This window comes from Emydura macquarii, unplaced genomic scaffold (assembly GCF_026122565.2).
Source record: "Emydura macquarii macquarii isolate MOO-44397 ecotype Brisbane River unplaced genomic scaffold, CSIRO-AGI_Emac_v2 contig_2676, whole genome shotgun sequence".
Classification (NCBI taxonomy): domain Eukaryota; kingdom Metazoa; phylum Chordata; order Testudines; family Chelidae; genus Emydura; species Emydura macquarii.
This window is the reverse complement of record NW_027132813.1, coordinates 16,599,956-16,622,092: the sequence shown is the minus strand read 5'-3', so window position 1 is coordinate 16,622,092 and position 22,137 is coordinate 16,599,956. Positions and strand designations below refer to the sequence as shown.

The 22,137-nt window shown below is 38.7% G+C and overlaps 1 protein-coding gene across 1 annotated transcript in view; it reads right to left on the bottom strand.

Annotated features, from left to right (window-relative positions):
- The window catches only part of USH2A (usherin), a 511,874-nt gene that overhangs the window by 72,347 nt on the left and 417,390 nt on the right, over positions 1-22,137 (bottom strand). The window contains exons 58-60 of the mRNA XM_067564962.1: positions 12,246-12,404; positions 10,991-11,153; positions 2,222-2,576 (exon numbers count right to left, since the gene is read on the bottom strand). Of these exons, the coding sequence (XP_067421063.1) occupies positions 2,222-2,576; positions 10,991-11,153; positions 12,246-12,404 (677 nt within the window). The remainder of the gene's footprint in view (positions 1-2,221; positions 2,577-10,990; positions 11,154-12,245; positions 12,405-22,137) is intronic.

Here is a 22,137-nt window from a genome sequence, read left to right as displayed (position 1 = left end):
TCAATATCTTTGATTTCAGGCTATAGCTGTTACATTATATTCAGAACACAAAAGGCATGATTCTGGTCTCAGTTACACTGATGTAAATCAGGACTAACTCCACTGAGTTCAATGCAGTTGCACCAATGTAAGCAAGTGTAGAAGAAAGGAGAATCAAGTACAGAGGTTTCTTTCCAAAGGACAGAATAATATTAAAAATAGAAGGAAAAAAAGACAGTAAAATGGATAAATATGCATGCTACGGGAAAGTAAAAAAAAGTGTGTAAGTCACTGTCATCTTAGTATTCTTCCAAACAATTTTGCATATGCTGATAATGTAATTGTGATTCCAGTTTGTGTTTGGGGGAAAATAAAACAATTTGGAGCCAGGATGGTACTAATTCAACACATAATAACTGTTAATTTATAAGGCTTTTAAATGATGTTGTTAAAGAAACACACTGTGGCAACACTACTTAAAGGGCCATTTTAGTAGATTTGATTACCATAATACAACCATCTTGGATGTTTTCTGTTGTTGTTGGCATGCCTAGAAGACATCGCAATGCATGACTGGACAAGTGAATTCTGATGCTCAATATCATGTTGGATGCTGCCTGAACAGGATGTTAAAAGAAGCTACTGACATTTCTCCATTTGGAAATTCTAGGCATCACATTACACATCATCACTGAACCTTTCAAAGGACCTAAGGAATTTAAGCGTCCAAATACCACTGAAGTTCAGTGGAAGTTAGGCTCCTTTGAAAAGTTCCAGCCTACATTTTTACAACCAAGCATGCTGTACACTGCAGAAGCAATGGATAGCAGAGGCCAAAAGCATACTTTTCTGCCATTTAACCCAGGACCTCTTTCTCTTTTCACAGTAAGAGGTATTATAAGTCTTATCATTTAAGGCTTCTAGGAAACCAGATATAGTGCTGCTTTAGAACTATACACCTATAGATACCTTAGATCTCTGAGCTGGATCCCACTCATTTTATGCCAAGAGGACTTTTCAACAGACGTTTACTGTAAGACCTTAATATTGGATATTCAGTCTCATCAGGCCACTATGTACAACTTCAGTTATCTGAATATTAATGGAATATTGAGTAATTTTGGGTTATCAATGTAATAGCCTTGGAACATGATCATGTTTTGGACAAAAGGAAGCTTAGATTATCTGAGGTGTGCTCAGGCTTTGGCTTCAGTTTTGGTTCCTATGAATCTTAAAATTATAACAATGCAATAGACTCTTGAAATATTATAAAAGATTGTTTCCAGAAGACTGTTAAATGCAATAGATGATATTGCATGCTACAGTCTAGTTTAGCTGGTTCTATGTTGACCACAAAGTATCCCTTATGGAAAGAATGTAAGTGAATGGTTACAGAAGAGGACTATTAGTCATGAATTGTAGACAGCATTACTAGCTCTGACACTGACTCACAGCGTGGTTTGGTCCAGTCACATTAAGCTGTCTGTGCCTCAGTTTACCCATAATGGAGATAATAGTACCTCACTAGGACTTAATTAATTAATGTTTGTAAAGCACTTTTAAATGGAAGGCATCACAGAAGTATTATTGTTACATATTTTGTGTTTCTATAAAGGCTGATTTGCTTCTGATTCTGAAGAGTTATGAGGCAAATCTTCATAGATTCTGTAAATAAATCACATATGTAGAACTAAAAATAGTTTTCATGTCAGGCTTAAACCAGGATTGATTTCATATTAATAAAAATATTAAATTCAAGGGGGATTGATTTTGTTTAGCTTGTTATGAGCAGCTTCTAAAAACGACAAAAGAATAACAATTAGAATGGATGTTTTTCTCAAAGCTATGCTCTAGGAATTATTTTGGGGATGTTCTAAGTCCTCTTTTCTACAGGAGGTCAAACTAGATGATCACAATGGTCCCTTCTGGCCTTGGAATCTATGAACAATTACATAGAAGATTTAGGACCACTTTTTCAAAGTTAGGTACACACAAATAATTGTGCACACCTATTTACGCAAGAAAAACCCTGGATTTGTAGGATTTGTATATCAGCGATTAGACATCTACATGGGTAGCTGTTATGCACACACTGGATATATATGAATGTAAATTAAATGTGCACATGTTAATTGCAGGCCCCAACTGAAAAAATGACACTATATCAATGATATTTTAAAGCAACAGAGGTCAATGCAGAATACAAAACAATCAAACACTAGTTTTAGTATCCAGTTCTTACCGTTACAGTTAATGCTGTAATAGCTGGGATGCTGAATGTTGGATCACTCTGTTTCTCTTGATACACCACATGGTACTGAGAAATAACCCCATTGGGAGATATGGGTTGGGTCCAGTTCAGCCACACAGAGTATGCACTTGTAGCTTGTGCCCAAGGGGCTTTCATGCCCCAAGGTGGAGCTTCCAAAGTTTGTGTTGAAGACCACAGACTATCCACTGAACCCCTGGAATTTTGAGCTCTGACCCGGTATTCATAGACAGTGAATGGCCGCAGTGCGTTGGAAGCATCAATAAATTCCAAGGCTCCTTCAGACCAGATGAACAAAAGCAGCTCCTCTTGAGTGTTTACAGGGCGTCTGAAATTCAAATAAAACCAGTCCATTTAAAACTTACAGATACTTAAACACAGTCAGATGATACTTGATACCGAAGAACAAGTTCTAAATTTCAGTCTATAATTGAGAATAATACAGATCTTATCGTTAGACATTGTATAGGCAAGGAATTGTCCTCTTTATTTTGTCTTATAAATCATCAGCCTATGTCAAGTATTGACTATTGAAGAAGAAATTTTCAAAGAAAAAGATAAATATCTAATTTTTCTTTGCCCTTGACTCAGAGAAAACTATAAAAACTCAAACAATACCACTGTGATAACACTAGAGTAGTATTTTGTCCTTTACTATAGAATACTCCAGGCCCAAAGACGAGTGCCTAAGCTTAGGCCATGTTGTCCTACATCCACATTTAGTCACCTAAACAAGTTGTCTAATTTTCAAGTGTTGCCAATTCTCAGCATTTTTTAAAAATCAGGACACATATTTAGTTACCTAAATCAGGACACTCAATTTTGAAAAAAAAAACTTTGACCGACTTTATTACCGAAAGCAATTAGCTGCCTAAAACTGGGGTCCTTTTTTTTTCTGAGCCTTCCCCTCCATGACAAGCTATAAAAACTCCACAGCCCAGCTATGCCACAAAAACAACTTTTCTGCATACCCAGTCGATTAAAAACCAGGGCTGGCATTAGGGGGTAGCAAGCAGGGCAGTTGCCCGGGACCCCATGCCACAAAGGTCCCATGAAGCTAAGGTGCTCGGGCTTTAGCTTTAGCCCCGCACAGTGGGGCTCAGGCTTTGGTTTTCTGCCCTGGGCCCCAGTGAGTCTAATTCCAGCCCTGCTTGCTGGTTTATTTTGGTGGACCCCCTGAAACCTGCTCGCAGCTCCCTAGTTGAGAACCGTTGGCCTAGAACCCAAAGGGTCAAATATTCAAACAGTCCTTTAAAACTCTGCCTATACATTTTGCCTGTACTGCAATTTGCACATGAAAAATTGCAATATTGGGTGCAATTAAGGTTCTCAGACAGACTGAGCATACACAATTTCTAGATGTAATTTTAAAAACACATTAGAAAACACGAACCATAGCGCTTTCCCATAGTTAAATATGTCTCTTTTTCAAAAGGATTTTCTACTTAAAACATTTAAAGGCACTTTCCTGTCAACAGATGAAGACTTGTCACTGTACACACATAAGCACTTAATATGTCCATCCCAGTTAAGGGAAGCTCTGCTACTGGCAAATCCTGAGATTCTCTTCAGCTTCAATGGAGGTTACAGGTGATCAGCTTCTCTTTTACAATTTGGCCCTACTAGAACGTTAACTTAGAATGGATAGATACAGGCAAGTAATACATTTCTACATGAAGTGGCCAAATCACTTATCTTTACTAGGAATAAAAATGTTTGTCTGGAATGAAACCTGGTGGTTGAAGACTATGATAAATCTCAGTGAAAACTGGGCTGCACCTCACACCGACGTAGGTGTTTTCCTTAGTTTTAACTGAAACCGTTACCTTCACAATAAATAAAACCATTTTATCTCTGCATGCCAACAAACAAAAAAGCAAATTACATTATCTGTCACATGTATCACAAATAGAGCAATTTCACAGGAGTGGATTTGGTTTTTGGCTACCAGGTGTCATCACTACTTCCATGCACATTGGCTGAAAAGCATTTCTTTGGTAAGATAAAAATCTGAATTTCAATAATTCTGTCAGTTTTTATTTTGTTTAGTCATTATTTTAAGGATACAAAAAATAACATTAATTTTTTTAAAAACTAGCAACCTCAAGTGCTTGTAATATTAGACTCCCCTATATTTTATTTTATACAAATATAAACAGTAAGAATGCACATAGCTATGCGTGTGCACATATATTCATAAGTACACACACAGATGTGTCTGCTCTTAGACATGTATACAACCTCCCCCTCTCCCCTCCCCCATATTTCTCCCAGTTGCATGAAACCGGAGAATTTCCAGCAAACTCTGGGATGTACTAATCCCAGGATATTGTGAAGTTTAAAGGGTTGGAGCAAGAGAGGAAAGCAGAGAGATTTTCTGGGTCTGACTCCTCCCGACTGGAGGAATGAGCAAACCACAAAACATGTTGATACTGAAGGCTTGGTGATGGTGTAGGATGAAGGGGAAGAAGACAGGCTTTCTAGCAGCCCCTAAAACTTACAGAACTGGAAGACAATGGACCTATACATTGACCCTTAAACTACACTTCATCAAGTGTCCTGCAGTACAGCGCCATGTGTTTGATTTTTCATACTTTTTGCCACGCCAAATTAAAAACACATGCAGAATTATCGCTCAGATATCATTTATTGTGCTCATCATTGGGAATTGCACCCTTAAAAAAGATGGATGCATGTTGTACCTTTCTCCTCTCTCCTATTGTTTACTCACCCTACTCCACATAGGTTTTTAAAATCAAGTATAGCAGATAACATCTATTTGTACAGAGAAAAGATGGGTATATATTTGCAAATGCACCACGAAACATTGATGATATTTTCATCCTCAGGACAGATGACTTAAACTCCCGTATAGATTTCCATCACAACTTCAACAACCACCACATGTCCATTAAACGCTTTCTGGAACACTCTCATATTAGTATTTTCCTGGACACCACAATCAGCTTCAGCCCAACAGAACCTTATATACAAGAAACCCAGAGATCACCACACCCACCTTCATAGATCTAGTAGCCACACAAACATACCAAGAAATCTATCATCTACAGCCAGGCACTCAGTTACCACAGAATATGTTCTCAGGAGAAAGTCCACTTTAACTTACTGAAAACTGCCTTCACTAAACAAGAACTAGAGAAATAGAACATCAAGGAGTGGGATTAGGATGAGCAGAGAGCAAGTGTGAAAAATCAGGACTGGGGATAGGGGGAGGGTAATAGGCACCTATATAAGAAAAAGCCCCAAATGTCGGGACTGTCCCTATGGAATCGGGACATCTGATCACCCTAAATGGGCCACTCAGATACCCTGAGAGAACTTGCTTCAATACAGAAATAAAATGCATCGGACAGCACACCCCTAGTTGTCACCTACCACCCCACACTAGAACCCATACAGGGTATCATCAAGCAACTTCAACCCATATTTGATGGGAACCCCACCCTGAAAGAAATCTCTCCTGAACTTCCTCTTCTGACCTTCAAACAACCCTCCATACTCTTCAAGCTCATCATCAGAAGAAAGCGCTCACAGATCAGGACATAATAACACAAAGCGGCACTAGACCCTGCCAGAACAACTGATGCAAAACCTGCAGACTTATTTCCACTGCTACAATGATCAACACCGCCCACAACACACCATTCAAGGTCCTACACATGCCTATCACAACATGTAGTGTACCTCTCATCCAGTGCTTTAAATGCCCCAATAGAACTATGTGGGTGAAACCAGACAATCACTACACTCTCAAATGAGCTCACACAGGAAAACGTTAAAAGACAAAAACACCACAATCACTTGTGAGTGAAAACTTTTCACAAAGCACTCTATATCTGACCTATCAGTCCTCAATCTCAAAGAAAACCTGCACAATACTTGTAAAAGATGAGACTGAGAGCTTAAATTCATAACTTTGCTAGACACTAAAATCATGGACTGAATAGAGACACTGGATTTATGGCTTATTACAACATCTGTAATCTCCTAACAATCCCTCCCCTCCAGCTGTTTCCCCCCTCTCTATGACTGAAGGGATGTTAACGGGCCACTTCACCTTGAATGGTCCCTTGAAATATGTGTTAACTACTTATGCTAAACAATCTGTTCCACCTTGTATTTAGCTCTGACACTCTGTGTTAGTGTCTCAAACCTGAAGAAGAGCTCTCTGTCAGCATGACAGCTTGTCTGTCTCACCAATAGAAGTTGGTCCAATAAAATATATTACCTCACCTAACTTATCGCTCTAATATCCTGGGACCAACATGACTACATCTGTACAGTGTCATGCATGCTTATGTCATCACATAAACAATTATAAACAACAATATGCTATAACTGTGGTCTCCTCCCAATGTATTTAAAAATATTCCTAAAGAGAAGTAAAAAGTGGTGCTATTTTAAGTGTAATAAAGTTATCTTTAATACCTGGTATTTGGGTATTAAAGTTTAATTAACTGTTAAAGCACGTCCAAGGATTCACATATTTATGGTTAGTAACATTTTAGAAATTCTGTGATAAACAGCTACTCCATACTGAAAGATCAAATATGCCACCAACTGTAAGCTCAGCCGCAAGCAAAACTGAACATTGTCGTCTGGTTAAGTATTTAGATCTTATTACTGCTGAATATTTAATGAATGAAACTTATGGTTAGGTAAATGGTTCCATCTGTGGTGCTAAAACCCAGAATATCTTCATGTGTGAATAAACTTTGAACAGAAGTGGTTGAACAGTCTGTAATCATTTCAATCGACTTAAGATTTAGGATTCAACTGCTCATTTAACTGGAAGTGTTTCTTCTGTACAGTGAGCTGCATAGGAGAATAACATGTCCAGGAACTGGAAACTGTCTCTGAATCTGCACATTGTGCTGCCTATGCTCATGTTAGAGATGTTCAGATAGTTATTTTTATAAGGGCAAATCCTCTTCCGCACGTCCCCACCCATAGCAAGCTCTAGTAGGGGTTGGGAGGAGGGGACATCATCCTCCATGCCAGATGACTAAACAGCTATTACTACAGCCACAAGGCTGCTACAGTGACTACAGCATTTGCCCTTCCCCTCCCTTATGTGTGGGGGAATAGTCAGCGAATCCTTGTACTTTTGAAGAGGCCATGCTCAGAATGCTCCTTCAAAGCCACATCCCACCCTGACCCCAATCCTCACAAAGTCAAAAGAGGACATGGCCTAATGATGCATGTTGTCCGTAGGCTCAGAGTGGTGAGGGGCTACTTCTGGAAGCATCGTACAGATTTGAGGCACAATGCCTCCACAAGTTCTTGTGGGAACAATGTGGCTTCCCAATGCACCCGACTACTATCTTCCATGCAGTGCAACAGTGTAGTCATAGTTATAATTCAGTTGTGGCACACCTCCAGAAATGTATATTCTTTCTTTCTTAAAAAAAATACAGACTTTGATGTAGAAAAATTTACAGAATTTACAGAGTAGGTGCACATTAAAACAGTAATTTAGAGCAGGGTTTATATAAATTACAGATAAAAATGATAATCATAATGAGCCAAATGCTGCATTCACATAGGTCAATATAGCCATCAATACAGGTCTTTATATCACAGTAACATCCAAGTGTCTGGTAAGTTGCATATCCAGTGTAAACAATAATGGGGTGAGTAGTAAAGTGGTGTAAATAAACAGGCACTCAGTGGATATGAAAAATAAGCATAACTGGCCCTCCAAAGGGGAGAATAAGGAAAAGCAAGTCACAGCCATCAAGAGTTGGTGGCATTTGCTGTATCTTAATTAACCCTGTTAAATTTTCTGTTAAACCCCTTCTTCACCTAAGCCTGCAAGTTACATTCATTTTGCACATCATAATGCCAGGCTTGTCTGTGCAAGTTACACTATTATTTAATTTATATCCATTTTCTAAATAATGTACCCTTGCTGAATTTGGCTGAGAGACTTCTGTTGAAGTTGTGCCAGCTTGCTAGATCTGAATTGGACCCCACATATTTCTAATTTTATATGTTATTTTTTCCTATAAGATCAGTTCTCAAACCGTGAACCACAGAGCACTTGGTGACTGGTGGTCATATGATGCCGACTCTTTTTTTTCAAGTTGCTACATCTCATTAAAAGGTAGCAAGAAATATATTAAAATACTTCCCTAATATTTCTTTTCCATGCTAGCAACTGCTGTAGTTGTCACAGAAATGTTATATAATGGTGAATGTGAGGGGTGGTGTGGACTGCATGATTGTGAATGAAAGAGGACCTGGTTCATGAGACAATCTCTGTTAAATTGTGGTCCTTGCTGGAAAAAATGTGAAGGCCTCTATTCTATGCGATGCTTACAGCTGTATCACCAGTCAGAGGGAAAATACAACCAATTCCCTCCCCACCTCACCCCAATTTTTTTGGGGTAGATTACAATTATTTTCTAAGCACTTTTATAATTCTACAGGCAAGTAAAACTCCTGCAATTCTAATGGAAAAATTTCCACATGATGGTTTCCCAAAGATTCACAGTTTTGAGTTAAATGAATTTGTTTTGGTGGAGATACAGCAAGGAAGAGGCAAATGATGAAGAAGAAATTACATGCCATAACCTCCCCCAGAAATACTGCAGTCTTGTTGCTATAACAATATAAGGCTATGTGTGGCTACAGAATGACAAAGAACTATGTGCTTACATCCCATTCCTGTCCTTACAAATTTCTGATTTTTTTTTGCAGCTATCTGAGAAAGATTTGATATTGTTGTTGTCTAAGCACATTTAAACTTCAGCTGAAATAACTGCCAAGTGATTCATGCCTATGTAGGTGAATATAACGATTGTATCTGGAGCCCCAGTGCGCCATTTTCATTTCACTTTAAATAAAAAACAAAATGTATCTATGTCAGTCAGTGCCCTTCTGCTGTACTCAGAGGTATCAAACAGGCTACAATTATGATTGTGAAGTGATTGTGTCACATTGGAGGAAGGTTTATTGCTTTTGAGTCTGCTAGGCAGTAACACATTCTGTTTCATATTACTCTTTATATCATTGTTTGGCTGTGACTAGAATAATCAAATGCCATCAAATGCTGTCAAATTCAATTTACAGTATTTTTCATTGAAGCAGGCTTTCTGCATTATATTTCCTGTTTTCCCTTTCTATGGCTGCCATGGAATAGCAGCCATAATCATCAGCTTTATTTACAAAACCAACAGAGTGAAGCCACGTCTTGGGCTAAAACAGATACTTTATTTCCTTTGATACAGAGCAGGGACTTGATGTATTTTTTTCATACAATTAACAGTGAACAGATGAAAAAAGTATTTAAAGAGAGCAGGCATTTTTAGAGACTCAGTGCTAATATACTTAAGGGAAATGTGAATTTATATTAATTATTCATACACATTTAAGCATCTGCTAAGAGGAAATTTGGCTTGCTTGCTTTTGGAAAGGCCTTCTAACTATACACAACTGCAATACAATGCGACCTTGCAATATTCCAAGGACCTGGGGGACACCTGAAGCTTTTGAAAAATCATGGCTTCGGAAAACTTGGGGAGCCACTCCACAGGCTTTGAGACAGGAAGTTCTGAGATGGGATAATCTAGAGCTCAGTCTTCAAAGCTTGCTGTGCAAGCTTCCCTGATGTGTGAACATGCCAGTTGGTTTGGTCAAAGCTGGCAGGCTTGAGTGCAGAGGTTGTGCTCTGAGTCTCCAAAGCCCCAGAATACATTAATAAGGATCCTACCAGCTGGCTTCCACAAAGCTGATTGGCTCTGATTGGCTCTGCAGGAGTCAGTACTCTGCAAATTTCAAAGTTTGGTCCCTCTAACACAGCTAAATATGTAGGAAAGGCTGCATGCTGGACTTGTGAGATCTGAATCCAGAGCACAATGAGGACATGCCAGTCAGTCTTATGGGAGCTAGTGGACTATGGAGCAGAGGTTTGACAGAGAGGCATTGATTAACACTAGGAGACATACAAAAATGTAATTTAACTGGGAGAGCATTGTAATACTACCCCAATTTAATTATTTCTAGCAAATAATATGGCTGAACTCCAAAGCATCCCGATTCAGTTTAAATATTTAAACAGAGGGCCCACTCACCACTAGTCCTGCCCAATATGACTCTGGGCCTATCAGTGTAACGATCACTGTTCCTAGGTCAGCATTTGAGCAGCCATATACATTAATTTATGTTTGAGTGCTTTCTATGTCTCCTCTGTGTCTTTGACTTCCTGTCTCCTGTTTCTGGCTTCACTTTTGACCTAGTAACCCAACTACATCATTGTTACTTTGGCTCATATGCACTCAACCTTCTACCCAACTCAAAAATGGCTCTTTTCCAAATGCTATCTTCTACCTAATCATGCTTAGAAGACATTTTGCACCAAATTTACAAGCATATGGTTCCATTCATTTCTTTCAACCATTTATTCACATTTTGCCTCCTTGTCTGTTTTTATAAAATGTGGTTCTATCTACTGCATGTCATTTATGGTCGCTCCATCATGGAGCAAGATTACAAGCTTTGTTGAACCTCCTATCATCAATTTGCCAATATATTGACAAATGTCCTCAACTTAATATTCAAAAAGCCACAAACCAGGCAAAATTTTACTTCATGGCTCATACAGTATGCTGTACATTTTTAAACACTATGTTCATCCACCAATATTGCTTGGACTACTTAAGTAAGTATTTTATTAAGACTAAATGCAAGGGGATGATTCAGAGTTATAAAAATGTCTACCTGTAAATAAAGTAGTTAATTATGATTCCATTTGGTTTCCTAGGTGGTAACCATTTTACTTCTATTGCTCCAGATCCAGTTGCCCTAACTATAGGTAGACTTAGTTCCTTAGGAGGTGCTTCAGAAGTCCTTGCGTATGTCCAACTGCCTACTCCACAGCCACCTGGGAAGAAAATCAGAAATTAACTTAAAAGGTCAAATTTAGAAGTCATAGCCATAAAGAAAAGGCGCATGTCATGATATGAAATAGAAGTAGTCATAATATGAGCTTTCAATATGTGAAAAGTGAACCAATTAATTATTCATTTTCCATTTTAAGGTGTTTAATATGTATTTTTAAACACTTCCAGTGTTACATCAGAGCTGTCAAGCTGCCCAGATCCAGCTCTCTGAGATTAGCCTTTAGAATGTGTAACAAAGTCCCACAATGAAGGACACAAGAACAACAAAAATATCAAAGGAAGAAGCTTGAAAGACCTTGGGTGGGAATTTCAAAAGTGCTTAATGCTGGCCTGCTTCTTCTCCAACTGAAGTCTATAGCAGAACATCTGTATTTCGTTTTCTTTAAGGCTGAGTTTCAGGATCTAGCATTTCTGCTTAATTGTACTTAAAGTAACAACGAAGTAATAGCAAGTTTAGCGTGTAAGAAATAACTTGGTGCCTCAAGTGAGTGCTTAACCTCATAATTAAGTACTAATTTAAACCAGTGTAACTCCATTGAGTTCAACAGAGTTACTCCTGGTTTACACCAGTGTAAGGGAGAAGAGAACCAGGCCCTGTCTTTCACATGACAAGATTTTCTTTCTCCAGTTAGAACGTGAACATTCCCAGTAACTTTAAATAAGGTAGCAGTAAGTGAATATTTTCTATATAATATCTGGGCTCTTCAGCTATCTTTTTGTTGTTGTTATTTATTACTCCTTATAGGCCAAATACTGGAGCAACTGACACCACTGGGGCAAGGATTTTCTCCTATAAAGAGCAGGCTATTTAAAAAACACTTAAACTATTCTCATAAAGCATTTGATAAAACAGGATTATGTTCCCCAAAATACAGACATTTTAATCTCCACTTAAAATATTCATGATAGAATATGGGGAAATGCATAATGTGCTGCAGAACTAGCTTTATTTATACTGGGTAAACATTTCACTTCAATTTAGAAATAAAATATCTATTTTGTTGAACTGAATCTATTTTGCAAAACTGTTCTCTCTGTTGATCACACAAGTGAATTAACTGAAGCTATCTTACCTTTCTGGCAAGCTTGTATCCTTATCTCGTATTGTGTGTATGGATCCAGGCCATCCACAAGGACAAAATGAGGTCGACCTACCGGTCTTATCAATGGTGAGGTACTGCTGGCATTTAGTAAGACGTAATATTCCAAAGGCATATTGGAGTTGAATATCCCTGTTATAAGAGAGAGAATAGTAAAAGAACACAGGATAATTGCCATTTAATAACAGCATGGATCAAATCCTAAGAAGCATTGAGCATCTGAAACTTTGTATAAAAGCCCCTATTGGGACTTTGATTTAGAAACCAAAATTATTTAAATATACACAAAAATAAAATCTGTCTGCAGTTCACAACAGGAAAAGGTGTAATAGGGAATTTCTGAAAATATAGCTGGGAACCATTAAACTTCAATAAATCTTTTTAATGAGAATAGTTTTTGGTGTGTACAGGCTCACTGGAATCACTGAAGTTTGCCACTATGGCATGTCTATGGGAGCATGACGCAGCTCCACAACAAGGCTGTAGACAACTTTTTTTATTTGGAGGAGGGTGGCCTTGAGTTAAACAATAATATAGTAATAGCTGTTGATTATCTTTTTAGTCCAATTATTGTAGTGGCTATAATCCCTGATAACTCATAGACTGTTCTCTTCAGTTTAGTTGGGGCACGGTCCCAATGGTCCCTTTCCCCTAGGATATCAACTGGTCCTTCATAGCTGGGGTTGAATTGGAGGTCTTTCCTGCAGAAGGCTTTGACTCCTTTCTTCCCTAGTTGGGAAATGGCTCAGGAAGCAGCATCTCTTCTTCTTGTGAAGAGGAATTCTGTATGCCTTGGTGAGGTTCACCTGTCTGTGCTTCTCCCACTCTTTTTGCAGCCAGGTTGGCTATTTCCTTCCTTCTCTCATGACAGGCTACTGATCCTCTTTCTCAGTCTCCGTGCAGGAAAACTTCTGAACCCTTCTTTCTAGAAAGACCTAGGATAGGTCCAGCCCACTGCCACTCCTCTAGGGCTGACTCCCAGGGCTGGTTCACACTTACCACGCGATTCGGCGGCAGTCGACGGGAGTTACGCAAACTACGCAGAGTAGTTTGCATAACTGACATCGACTGCTCTGCTTCCCTTGTGCGCGCTGTTCTGATTTTGCCACCGTCAGTCTCAACATAGCCCCAGAGCCTCCTGTTTGGCTCTTCTATTCTTTTCTCTAGCCCTCCCCCACCATGAGTTTCATGTCCCCTTTTCACAAAGAGAGGGCAGGCCAGATACCATGAAGCCCATGATTCTTTGGCTGTTCTTTAGGAGACTTGGACCCCAGTCCCATCATGCCTCAGGTCAAAGGGCCTCCACCTGCCATCTTATTTGTTGTGTTTTCCTTGTCAAAGTCTCCAAGTGAGGAACACAGGGAATTACACCAGGAAAACAGAAAAACCATTGGTTTCCACCATAATAAACTAACTGGGTTTAGGTCATTTCCTTTCTTCATTTTGTCACATTCTAGACTGTTCTACAAAGAACAGAGTGACTATATAAAACCAAGAGGCCAGCTAAATGTTTTAGTTTGCCAGAGAGTATTGTGTGTGTTTTTTAATTTTGCAATCCTATGCCATTCTTACCAAGTGAGTACTGACTGAGTAAAATACAAAAATAAAGTGTATATTTCTAGGTGCTAAAAGGAAATAATTTAAAAACATGGCTGATTAAAAGGAGGAAACTATACTTTTAATAACAAGTAAATCAACTTCTGCAGATTGCTGTTTGCACCATTGCCTGCAACAGGAACCAAATGGCAGTTGCCTGAGACTGTTAGCATTTCTGAGACACCTCATCAACCACAACTTGAGTCTTTCCTTGTGCATAACTTTAGAAAACAAGACCGTTCCTTCTGCTTATCCTGGTTGAATGATCTTCAATGGCTGTATTATTCTGGAGCTGGTAACAGTGTGTTCTACTGCTGTATATCTTTGGGGCACACATTATGTTTGACTACGTACAAAAGATGAAACTTTTACACAGACTGGATTCACTAATTGGAAAAAGGTGGATGACAAACCTGAGAGTCACCAAGTTTCTTGATATCACCACAAAGCTGCTGATATTCTTCAAAAGACCACAAAGAATGATGGTGACATGCTAAGTTATTAGTCCTCTCAGAAGAAAGAAGAAAACAGGAAGATCCTAATGGAATATTAAGTAGTATACATTATCTTGCCAGACAAGGGTCCGCACTGCAAGGCCATTAGACTGACCTAGCTGAAAATAAGCCCTTAAATGGAAAGACTGACTGCCATGTTTTCCAACTGCTTTGTTTGCAGGCATAATGAGATGCTAATATTTCAAAGTGGCTGAGAAAGAGTCTAGACAATTTCACAAGTCCAGCTATTCAAAGTGAAACATTGGAAATCATGGCTCTTAAAATCATGAGGCAAATTTCTGGAAAGCACTGTACAGTTAGGGTAGATGCAACAACAGACTTCTCTGAGAAAGAGCAAATGGTTTTATGCCTATGATAGGTGGCTGATGATATGAATGTTCATGAAGAGTTCATTGGTTGTACAATATTGCCTGTACACTGTGGGAATCCAACTAGAGATATATTATTGCACCTAATCTAAGGATCAACAGCTATCATAGACAATGCTATGATGGTGCCATTAATATGGCAAGCTTAGGGCCTGTCTATATGACCACTTAGTTCACGGCAAGCTGGGATGTAAATCTACCCCACACTAGTGTGTTATTCAGTAAGTATCTACCTCACTTTGAAATGGAGTAGATCAAAGCATACTAGGGAATTTTTAGTGTGCAGCAGCAGGGTCCAGATGGACACTAAGTGCGCTGCAGGATGCTATGGGGTAGATTTACACCTCAGCCTGCTGTGAACATGTAGATAAGCCCCTAGTATCAGGGACAGCAATCCAATTGTAACAGGAAGAATCACAAGCTACATATACTCATTGATATGTGCATACTTGGAGTTTGGCATGCCAAGATGCTATTAAAAATAATACTATCCTAAGAAATACTCTTGAAGCTGTTTATAAAATTACAAATTTAATTTAAAAATATCACACAAATGAGAGTCTATATTTCAGGACATCATATATGATGTATTAACTACATCACAAGGTATCCAGGTTTTCTGTTCTACAAGGTAGACTCTCCAGGCAGAAGCAATGGCTTCAGTTTTTGAGAGCTATCTTGCACTGTGCAAAATATGGGAGATTGTGAAGCATGCAATGAGAGATCCTAATATTTGAACTTGAATTTGGTGGCATAGCAGCTCAAATGGAAACGTTTAACTTTGTCTTTGGTATTGAAGGAGGTTGAAAAGGCCTAAACATAGGTTGGATGTTTAGAAGGCCAATCTCTTATGAAAATGATACTTAATTCACTTCAGCCGATCCGATCAAATGAAAGTTGCAATTTGTTCTGGGCATAAATTCACCAGAATAAAGTTAAAGTTGCAGATAGTCAGTATGTTTGAGCTTCCAAGGAAGAGAAAAGTTCCCAAGAAAATGCAAATAGGGAAGGTCAACTCAGCTATCCAAATTCAGCAAAGGAATTTCATAGGTACACCTTTTTCAAAGTAATTGATTTTATAATATCCAGTATTCAACTTACAAAAAGGTCACTGAAGTCAGTTCAGAAATATCATAGGTTGCTCAGCCAAATTGAACAGCTGTTTTCTGAAATGGTGAAGTTGATAAAAATGGTATTCGTGCTACCAGCAATCAATGCTGTGAGTGTAGTCAGTGCTCTACCATCCTATTAAAACATGATTTTACCATATTGTGGATCGAAGCCCAGGCTCAACTAGTGTATGACTTTACAGGTATAAAGGGGCAAAACTTATGATTTATAGCTCATAGATGTTTCATTTCAAGAAACCCAAGGATAAAGATAATTCAGATTTGAAGTTCATTTTGCTGATGTTTAATAGTAATGCTTTAGTGAATGGTTTTGTACCATGACTAAATTTGTCCACTCTTAATAAAGTGAGATAAATGAGCTTCTGTTCCAAACAGAAGTGTTTTCTTTCTTTATTAATGCAACTCCTAACATTATAGGGTGACTAAAGCTCTCCCAACTTCCCAGTTGTCTGTGCCCATATATATATAAAGTATTCTTCATTTGTCTGTGAAAGAAATTCACAGAAACTACTTTATGCTTTCACAACAAACAGAACAGAAACTGATATGAGACAACAAAATGTACCCTGGCTTCCAATTTAGGCCACTTAAGCTTTTAAATTTGTTATTGTGCCCACAAATGAAAGACCTACATATGCATGTGACCTAAGTTGTGAGGGCAAATACAGCAGATGCAAGGCTGCACCTGTAATTATTTGCATCTACAATTTTGCATTTGCAAAAATAAAGGCCCAAATAAAGCTCGGTTGAAAAATTGGCCCATACGTAAGGGTATATTTAAAGAGCAAATGCTATGCTAGCCTACCTGATCTAGTTTGAATCCAGCTAGCAGGGTAATGTAGCAGTGACAACAGAGCAGTGCGGACTTCAGAGCAGGTAGAATAAACCTAGCATAGACCCTGGGTACATACTTGGCTTGCCAGCCCGCTCTGAAGCCTGCACTGTGCAGTCTTCATGGCTATTGTTACCTACACGTTCTGGATGCAAACTAGGTTGGGCAGGCTAATCCGTGCACAGCTTTTCTGCATGCACCTTCAGAGGGGAATTCACACCTGCACTGTGGACTCTAAGTTGGTGGAAAGTAGCCTCTCCAATGTGTTTCTCCTACACAGAAGGCCCCTCTGACTGTCATAGAGCCCCCACTACTAGTTCTGAAACCACTAAGGCAGGAAGGGGACATCAGCGATGGCAGACAGCGTTGCTGTGGCTGTCCTAAATTCTGGCAATTCCCACAAGTTAGGGCAGCCTCATGTTACTCTATTCTGCTCTAGAGCCGATCTGCTCCACATTAGCCCCAGCCTAAGAGAGAAACAAAACCTCCCCTCTTGGCCTGTATTGGAGTCTGGGATGAATTAGCCTGTACCTTCCTGACTGCATCCACAAAAAATCAAGACTTTATCTAAGTGAGGTAGATTGCAGAATCATCACTGTGCTCACAGATATATGGGCCTGGAAAAAATATAGGCTAATGTCTAAAATTCTCACTCTTTATATATACACACACACATACACACATTTATTATTGCATGCTTTTTAAGCAGTATTATACTATATAGAATATAGCCATCATAGAGGTGAATCATTTTTAGAATGATATGAAATAACCTTTTTCACTAGCTAGTCCATTCTATATTCACAAAATATCATATTTATATTTACATACAGGTCACATGATAAATTAATCCTCCCTGACTGAGTATAAGCTCTTAAATAACAGTCCGTTTGCTTGTGGTCACAGATTCAAAATTTGCTTTACATGAGTAGTCTGCAATATACGCTTAAAATTTACTTTGTTGGTGAATGGTTGTGGCAGTAAACTTGTTTCAAAGAATATCTTAGAAAGTGAATACAAAAGTGCAAATATGTTAAAACAAGTGCACTGAAAAATTCAAAGGAATATTAAATGGAAATTCTTCCCAGTATTCACTGAGTGCTAACACCAAGAGATCACTTTACTCTTTGAAAAAGAGACAAAAAAAATAAAGTTAGAATGCATGGAAATGTGAAAAAAAAACCCTCATATATTCAACATACCCTACAACATCTGCAGTAAGTTTGAAACTATCTATCCCAGGTGTTCTGATGACTGAATGATATGAAATGGGCATATTTGTTATAATCAGCTGGGAAACCACATGACTAGGTTAGTTCCAGACTTCATAAATTTATGTCAGAATAAAAGGAACAGTAAAAGCACAAGCGAACCAATTTACCCTAAGTGCAAATGGCAGTTTTGTTATTTGGTGTCAAAGTTACCATGAGCACAATGACAACCTGCCATAACACATTTTCATATTCAGTAAAGAATAAAGATTTAGTTGGTTAATATTCTCAGCAATACTCCTTTTCATAATTTACAACAACTAGATGCTGATAGGTTATTTAACATTTATGAAGTTAAGATGTAATCAGAAAAACCCTGATTATCTTTACAAATAAAAAAGTTAAATTATTCCACTTTTTTCCTCTGCGACTTCATTTCACAGCAGGTGCACACTTTGCAACGGGACAAGTCAATCAAACTAAACCTTGTTTTTGCTGTTGTAGCTGGATAATGTACAATGGACAATTCTGTGGAAAAAAACCTCTGCAAATTAGGTTTGACGGCCCTGTTTACTTCAAAACTAAGGTAGCTCAAAAGGTAGAATTTGCAGCAAAATATATTTAAAAAAGAAAAAGAAAATCACAATCTTGTTTTAAAAACTAGTGATCAAAGGTCCATTTGAAATCAATTGCTGAAAAACTACTTAATGTAATGTGAAATACAACCACCATTAAAACCAAATAACTAAAGTTTTCTAGTTGTATTCCAATAAGTCTTCAAAATACTTCATGTCTTTTATGAAAATCCAAGTAAGAGGTTAATGTGCCAAATAATTGTTGTTATGAAAAATGAACTGGTACCACATGTTACAGCTAGAACTAATATACTTGGGTAACTAAAGTTAAGTATTTTAAATCCAAATGTAAGCACCTTCATTAAGTGCCTTGAGAAAGATGTTCAGTAATCACAGCTCCTATTGAAGGCAATGACAAGTGTGAGCACTCAGCACATTGAACATCAAGCCACATATTTAGTTACCTAAATACAGATTTACATTTCTAACTTTAGGTGCCCAAGCTTGAACACTTTGGTCTACACCACCATAGTAACACACAAGCTTTGTACATATCTCAAATACTAAATTGTCCTAGAAAATAAACTGATCTATCTGGAGAATTAATTTCTTTGAATTACAATCTTCAGAGTTACCTGTTTGATCACACTTACTACTGCTAAGAACTAAGACAATATCAGGCTTAGAGAGAAAAAAGAAATCATGCTACAAGAACACCTAAGTATGGTATACAAATATGAGGTGATGCCCCAGGAAGTATATAGGTAGAAATCTGAATGCTCTGTACAATTGCAATCTGTACATGTTACGCAAAACCCAGAAGCAAAGACTGATGGAGTGAAACAGACCTTTATGATATGAGAAAAGAGGACATTTAAATCCAGAAGATCATTAACATGTGAAATGTGCAATCTGTTAACAGAGGACATGATCTTGTGGGTTCTGAGGGCATCAGCTTTCACTGAAGTTCATAGCAATTGAAGACATTGGGCAGGGTCATCACAGTGAGAGCTGTTGGTGGTGTTAATGAGTTTAAATGCAGGATGGATATTTGCCTACTTATCAATAACATTTCTGGATTTGCCTGGGGAAAATTATGGTTTTTTTCCCAATTCAGTTTTTTTTTTTGTGTTTCTATCTATAATATTGATAGTTGTTCCACAATAATTATAATATACCCTTTTGTACCATATCAGTGAAAAGTACTGTACCTTTAAGATCTGTGCACTGATGCAATATAACACAAGATAATGGCATACATATTTCAGAAAATAAAGCCTTATTTTCCATAATGAGTGAGGTGTGTCAAACATTTTTTCTGAATCTATCGTTTTAACCACCAGTTGGCCACCTTGTAATTTAGCTAGGTCAGGAGTTTTAAAATGCTATATCTCTCTAAAGTTATGGAATTTGAATACATTACTGATGTTGAAACATCATAATTAAAACCCCAAAAAAGATAATTTGTCAGATAGGATGTCCATAATTAATCATGAGGGTGAATATTTGATCCAAATTTATTACAGCTGATAAACGGATCAAATGCCAAAGTATCCCCGCTATCCAAAGACAGGAAGATACCATGGCCAACTACCCTTTAATCAAAATTTGATTAATAAAAAGCAATTTTATTCCTGGAGACAATATCAATTAAAATGACTGTTTCAGTGGGAGAGTCACTGCCAACCCTTATCATAAAGGCTCAATTCCAGATGCAAAAGGAGAAATCCACAGTATTTTGACAGGGTGTGTTGCAAAAACTAAGTTTCATACATGGAACAAGTAAAATCTAACAGAAAAAGACTATCCTGTATACGACATGAACAGGAGTCACAAGTAGTGTTAGACTAACCTTGCAGGGCTCAGCTTCCCTGGGCTACATAATCTGGACCTACAAGGTTTATTCAGAAGGATTTATGCCATTGCAGAAGATCAGAGACACTAAGGGGAATCTCCACCTCCTCTCATTTCTAAACCCTGGAACTGCCCTTCTCCCTCAAGACAATATTTGTAGCATGGACTGCCTGAGGTGACCCATAATCCCAAATTCAGGGTTATTAAGGAACATCAGTTAGTCTCATAGGTATTATATGAATCTATGCCCCTGTGCTCACTGTATATTTTGGCAGCAAGAGCATTTCCCTGCTATTGCCCTACGGGGATAAGACGATCAGGTGCATCCTGTGCACCTGAAGACCCATTCCTAATGAAGCAGGAGCCCCTACCTTTCTGCCCATCAAGAAGACCATGTGGTGGGAGAAGAAGCCACTCAGATCCTCTTAAAGCAGGGGTCCCCAAACTTTTTGCGTCATGCCCTCCCTTTCCCCCAGCCACGTTTGACAGCCAGACTCACAGTTGGAGCTGGGGGTGCAGCTGGGCCGCAGTCAGGGCAGGGCTGGGGTTGTGACTGGGGGCGGAGCCATGGCCAGGTGCAGAAGTGCAGCTGAGCCAGGAACCAGGGGCTGAGGCAAGGCCCCAGCTAGGGGTGGGGCTGGAAGTAGAGCCATGGCTGGGGGCCATGAGGAAGGCCGGAAATAGAGCCGGGGTTATCACTGCAGCGCGGTTGGGGTGCGCTCTCTCCCTGCCCCCCTGTGAGTACTGGCCCAGGCCCCACTGCGCCCCCCCTACAGGGGCCCGCCCCACAGTTTGGGGACCTCTGCCTTAAAGACCTGAAGACTGGGACTCTGCAGGGAGTAGGAAATGAAAGGGATCCAGTCACTCAGCCCCTATGAAGACAACGTAAGTAAGTTATATGTATGGAGTGCATTCGAGGACCTGAAGAGAAGGGAATGTGGGACTGACAGAGGGCACGGACACCCACAGATGGACCTCTACAACTGAGTGCTCAAATTAAACCCAGGTCCAGCAAATATTCATGAAAACCCCACTCCACAATGTGGATGGTTTCAGAACCCATCTGCTCTTTTACACAGCCCTAATCTCACTATACTATGCTGACCATAGACTTCCTAGCACCTGATTCTCAGGCTTTTACTTATTGTCACATGAATTCAAACAGACTTAAAAGAAAAAGTCCAGAAAAAAAATTGAGAAACTTTTTCAACGTCTTTGTTCCCCATTTCAATATTTTTGTGTTTTAAAACTTATTTCTAATGTTACTGAATATTCAGGACCTTAAGTGATATCTACTATCAGAACTATAAGAGATTATTAGGCACCTTCCAATAAAATCAACTGTAGGTTATACACAAGTCAAATTCGCCTCCCTTCTTGCTGGGTTCTAAATCCTTCCAGGCAGCAGGGAGAAAAGTTTAATTTAAGGTTTTAATCTTTTTCATATATTACAGCATTTCTAGGATGGATTTTGTGTTTCTGAAAACGAAAAGATTGACAGCTTTTATTATAGACCTATTAGCCAATGGTTAAATGGGCAGAGTTAGGGTTAAGCACCACCACAATACTCACTAAGTTATACTTGAATGGAAAATGGGTCAATGCCCTCTGACTCTCTTGTAATCAGGGGCTAGTCTGCAAAGCGAAAATGTCTTAAATAATTAGGAAGAAGGGACATCAAAAAAGAGTTCATTGAAAAATTCACACTGTCCTTCCTGCTGATACAAACATTTCAAAAGTTTTTCAATGACTGACATCAAATAAAATGTCACCTTAAAAAAAAT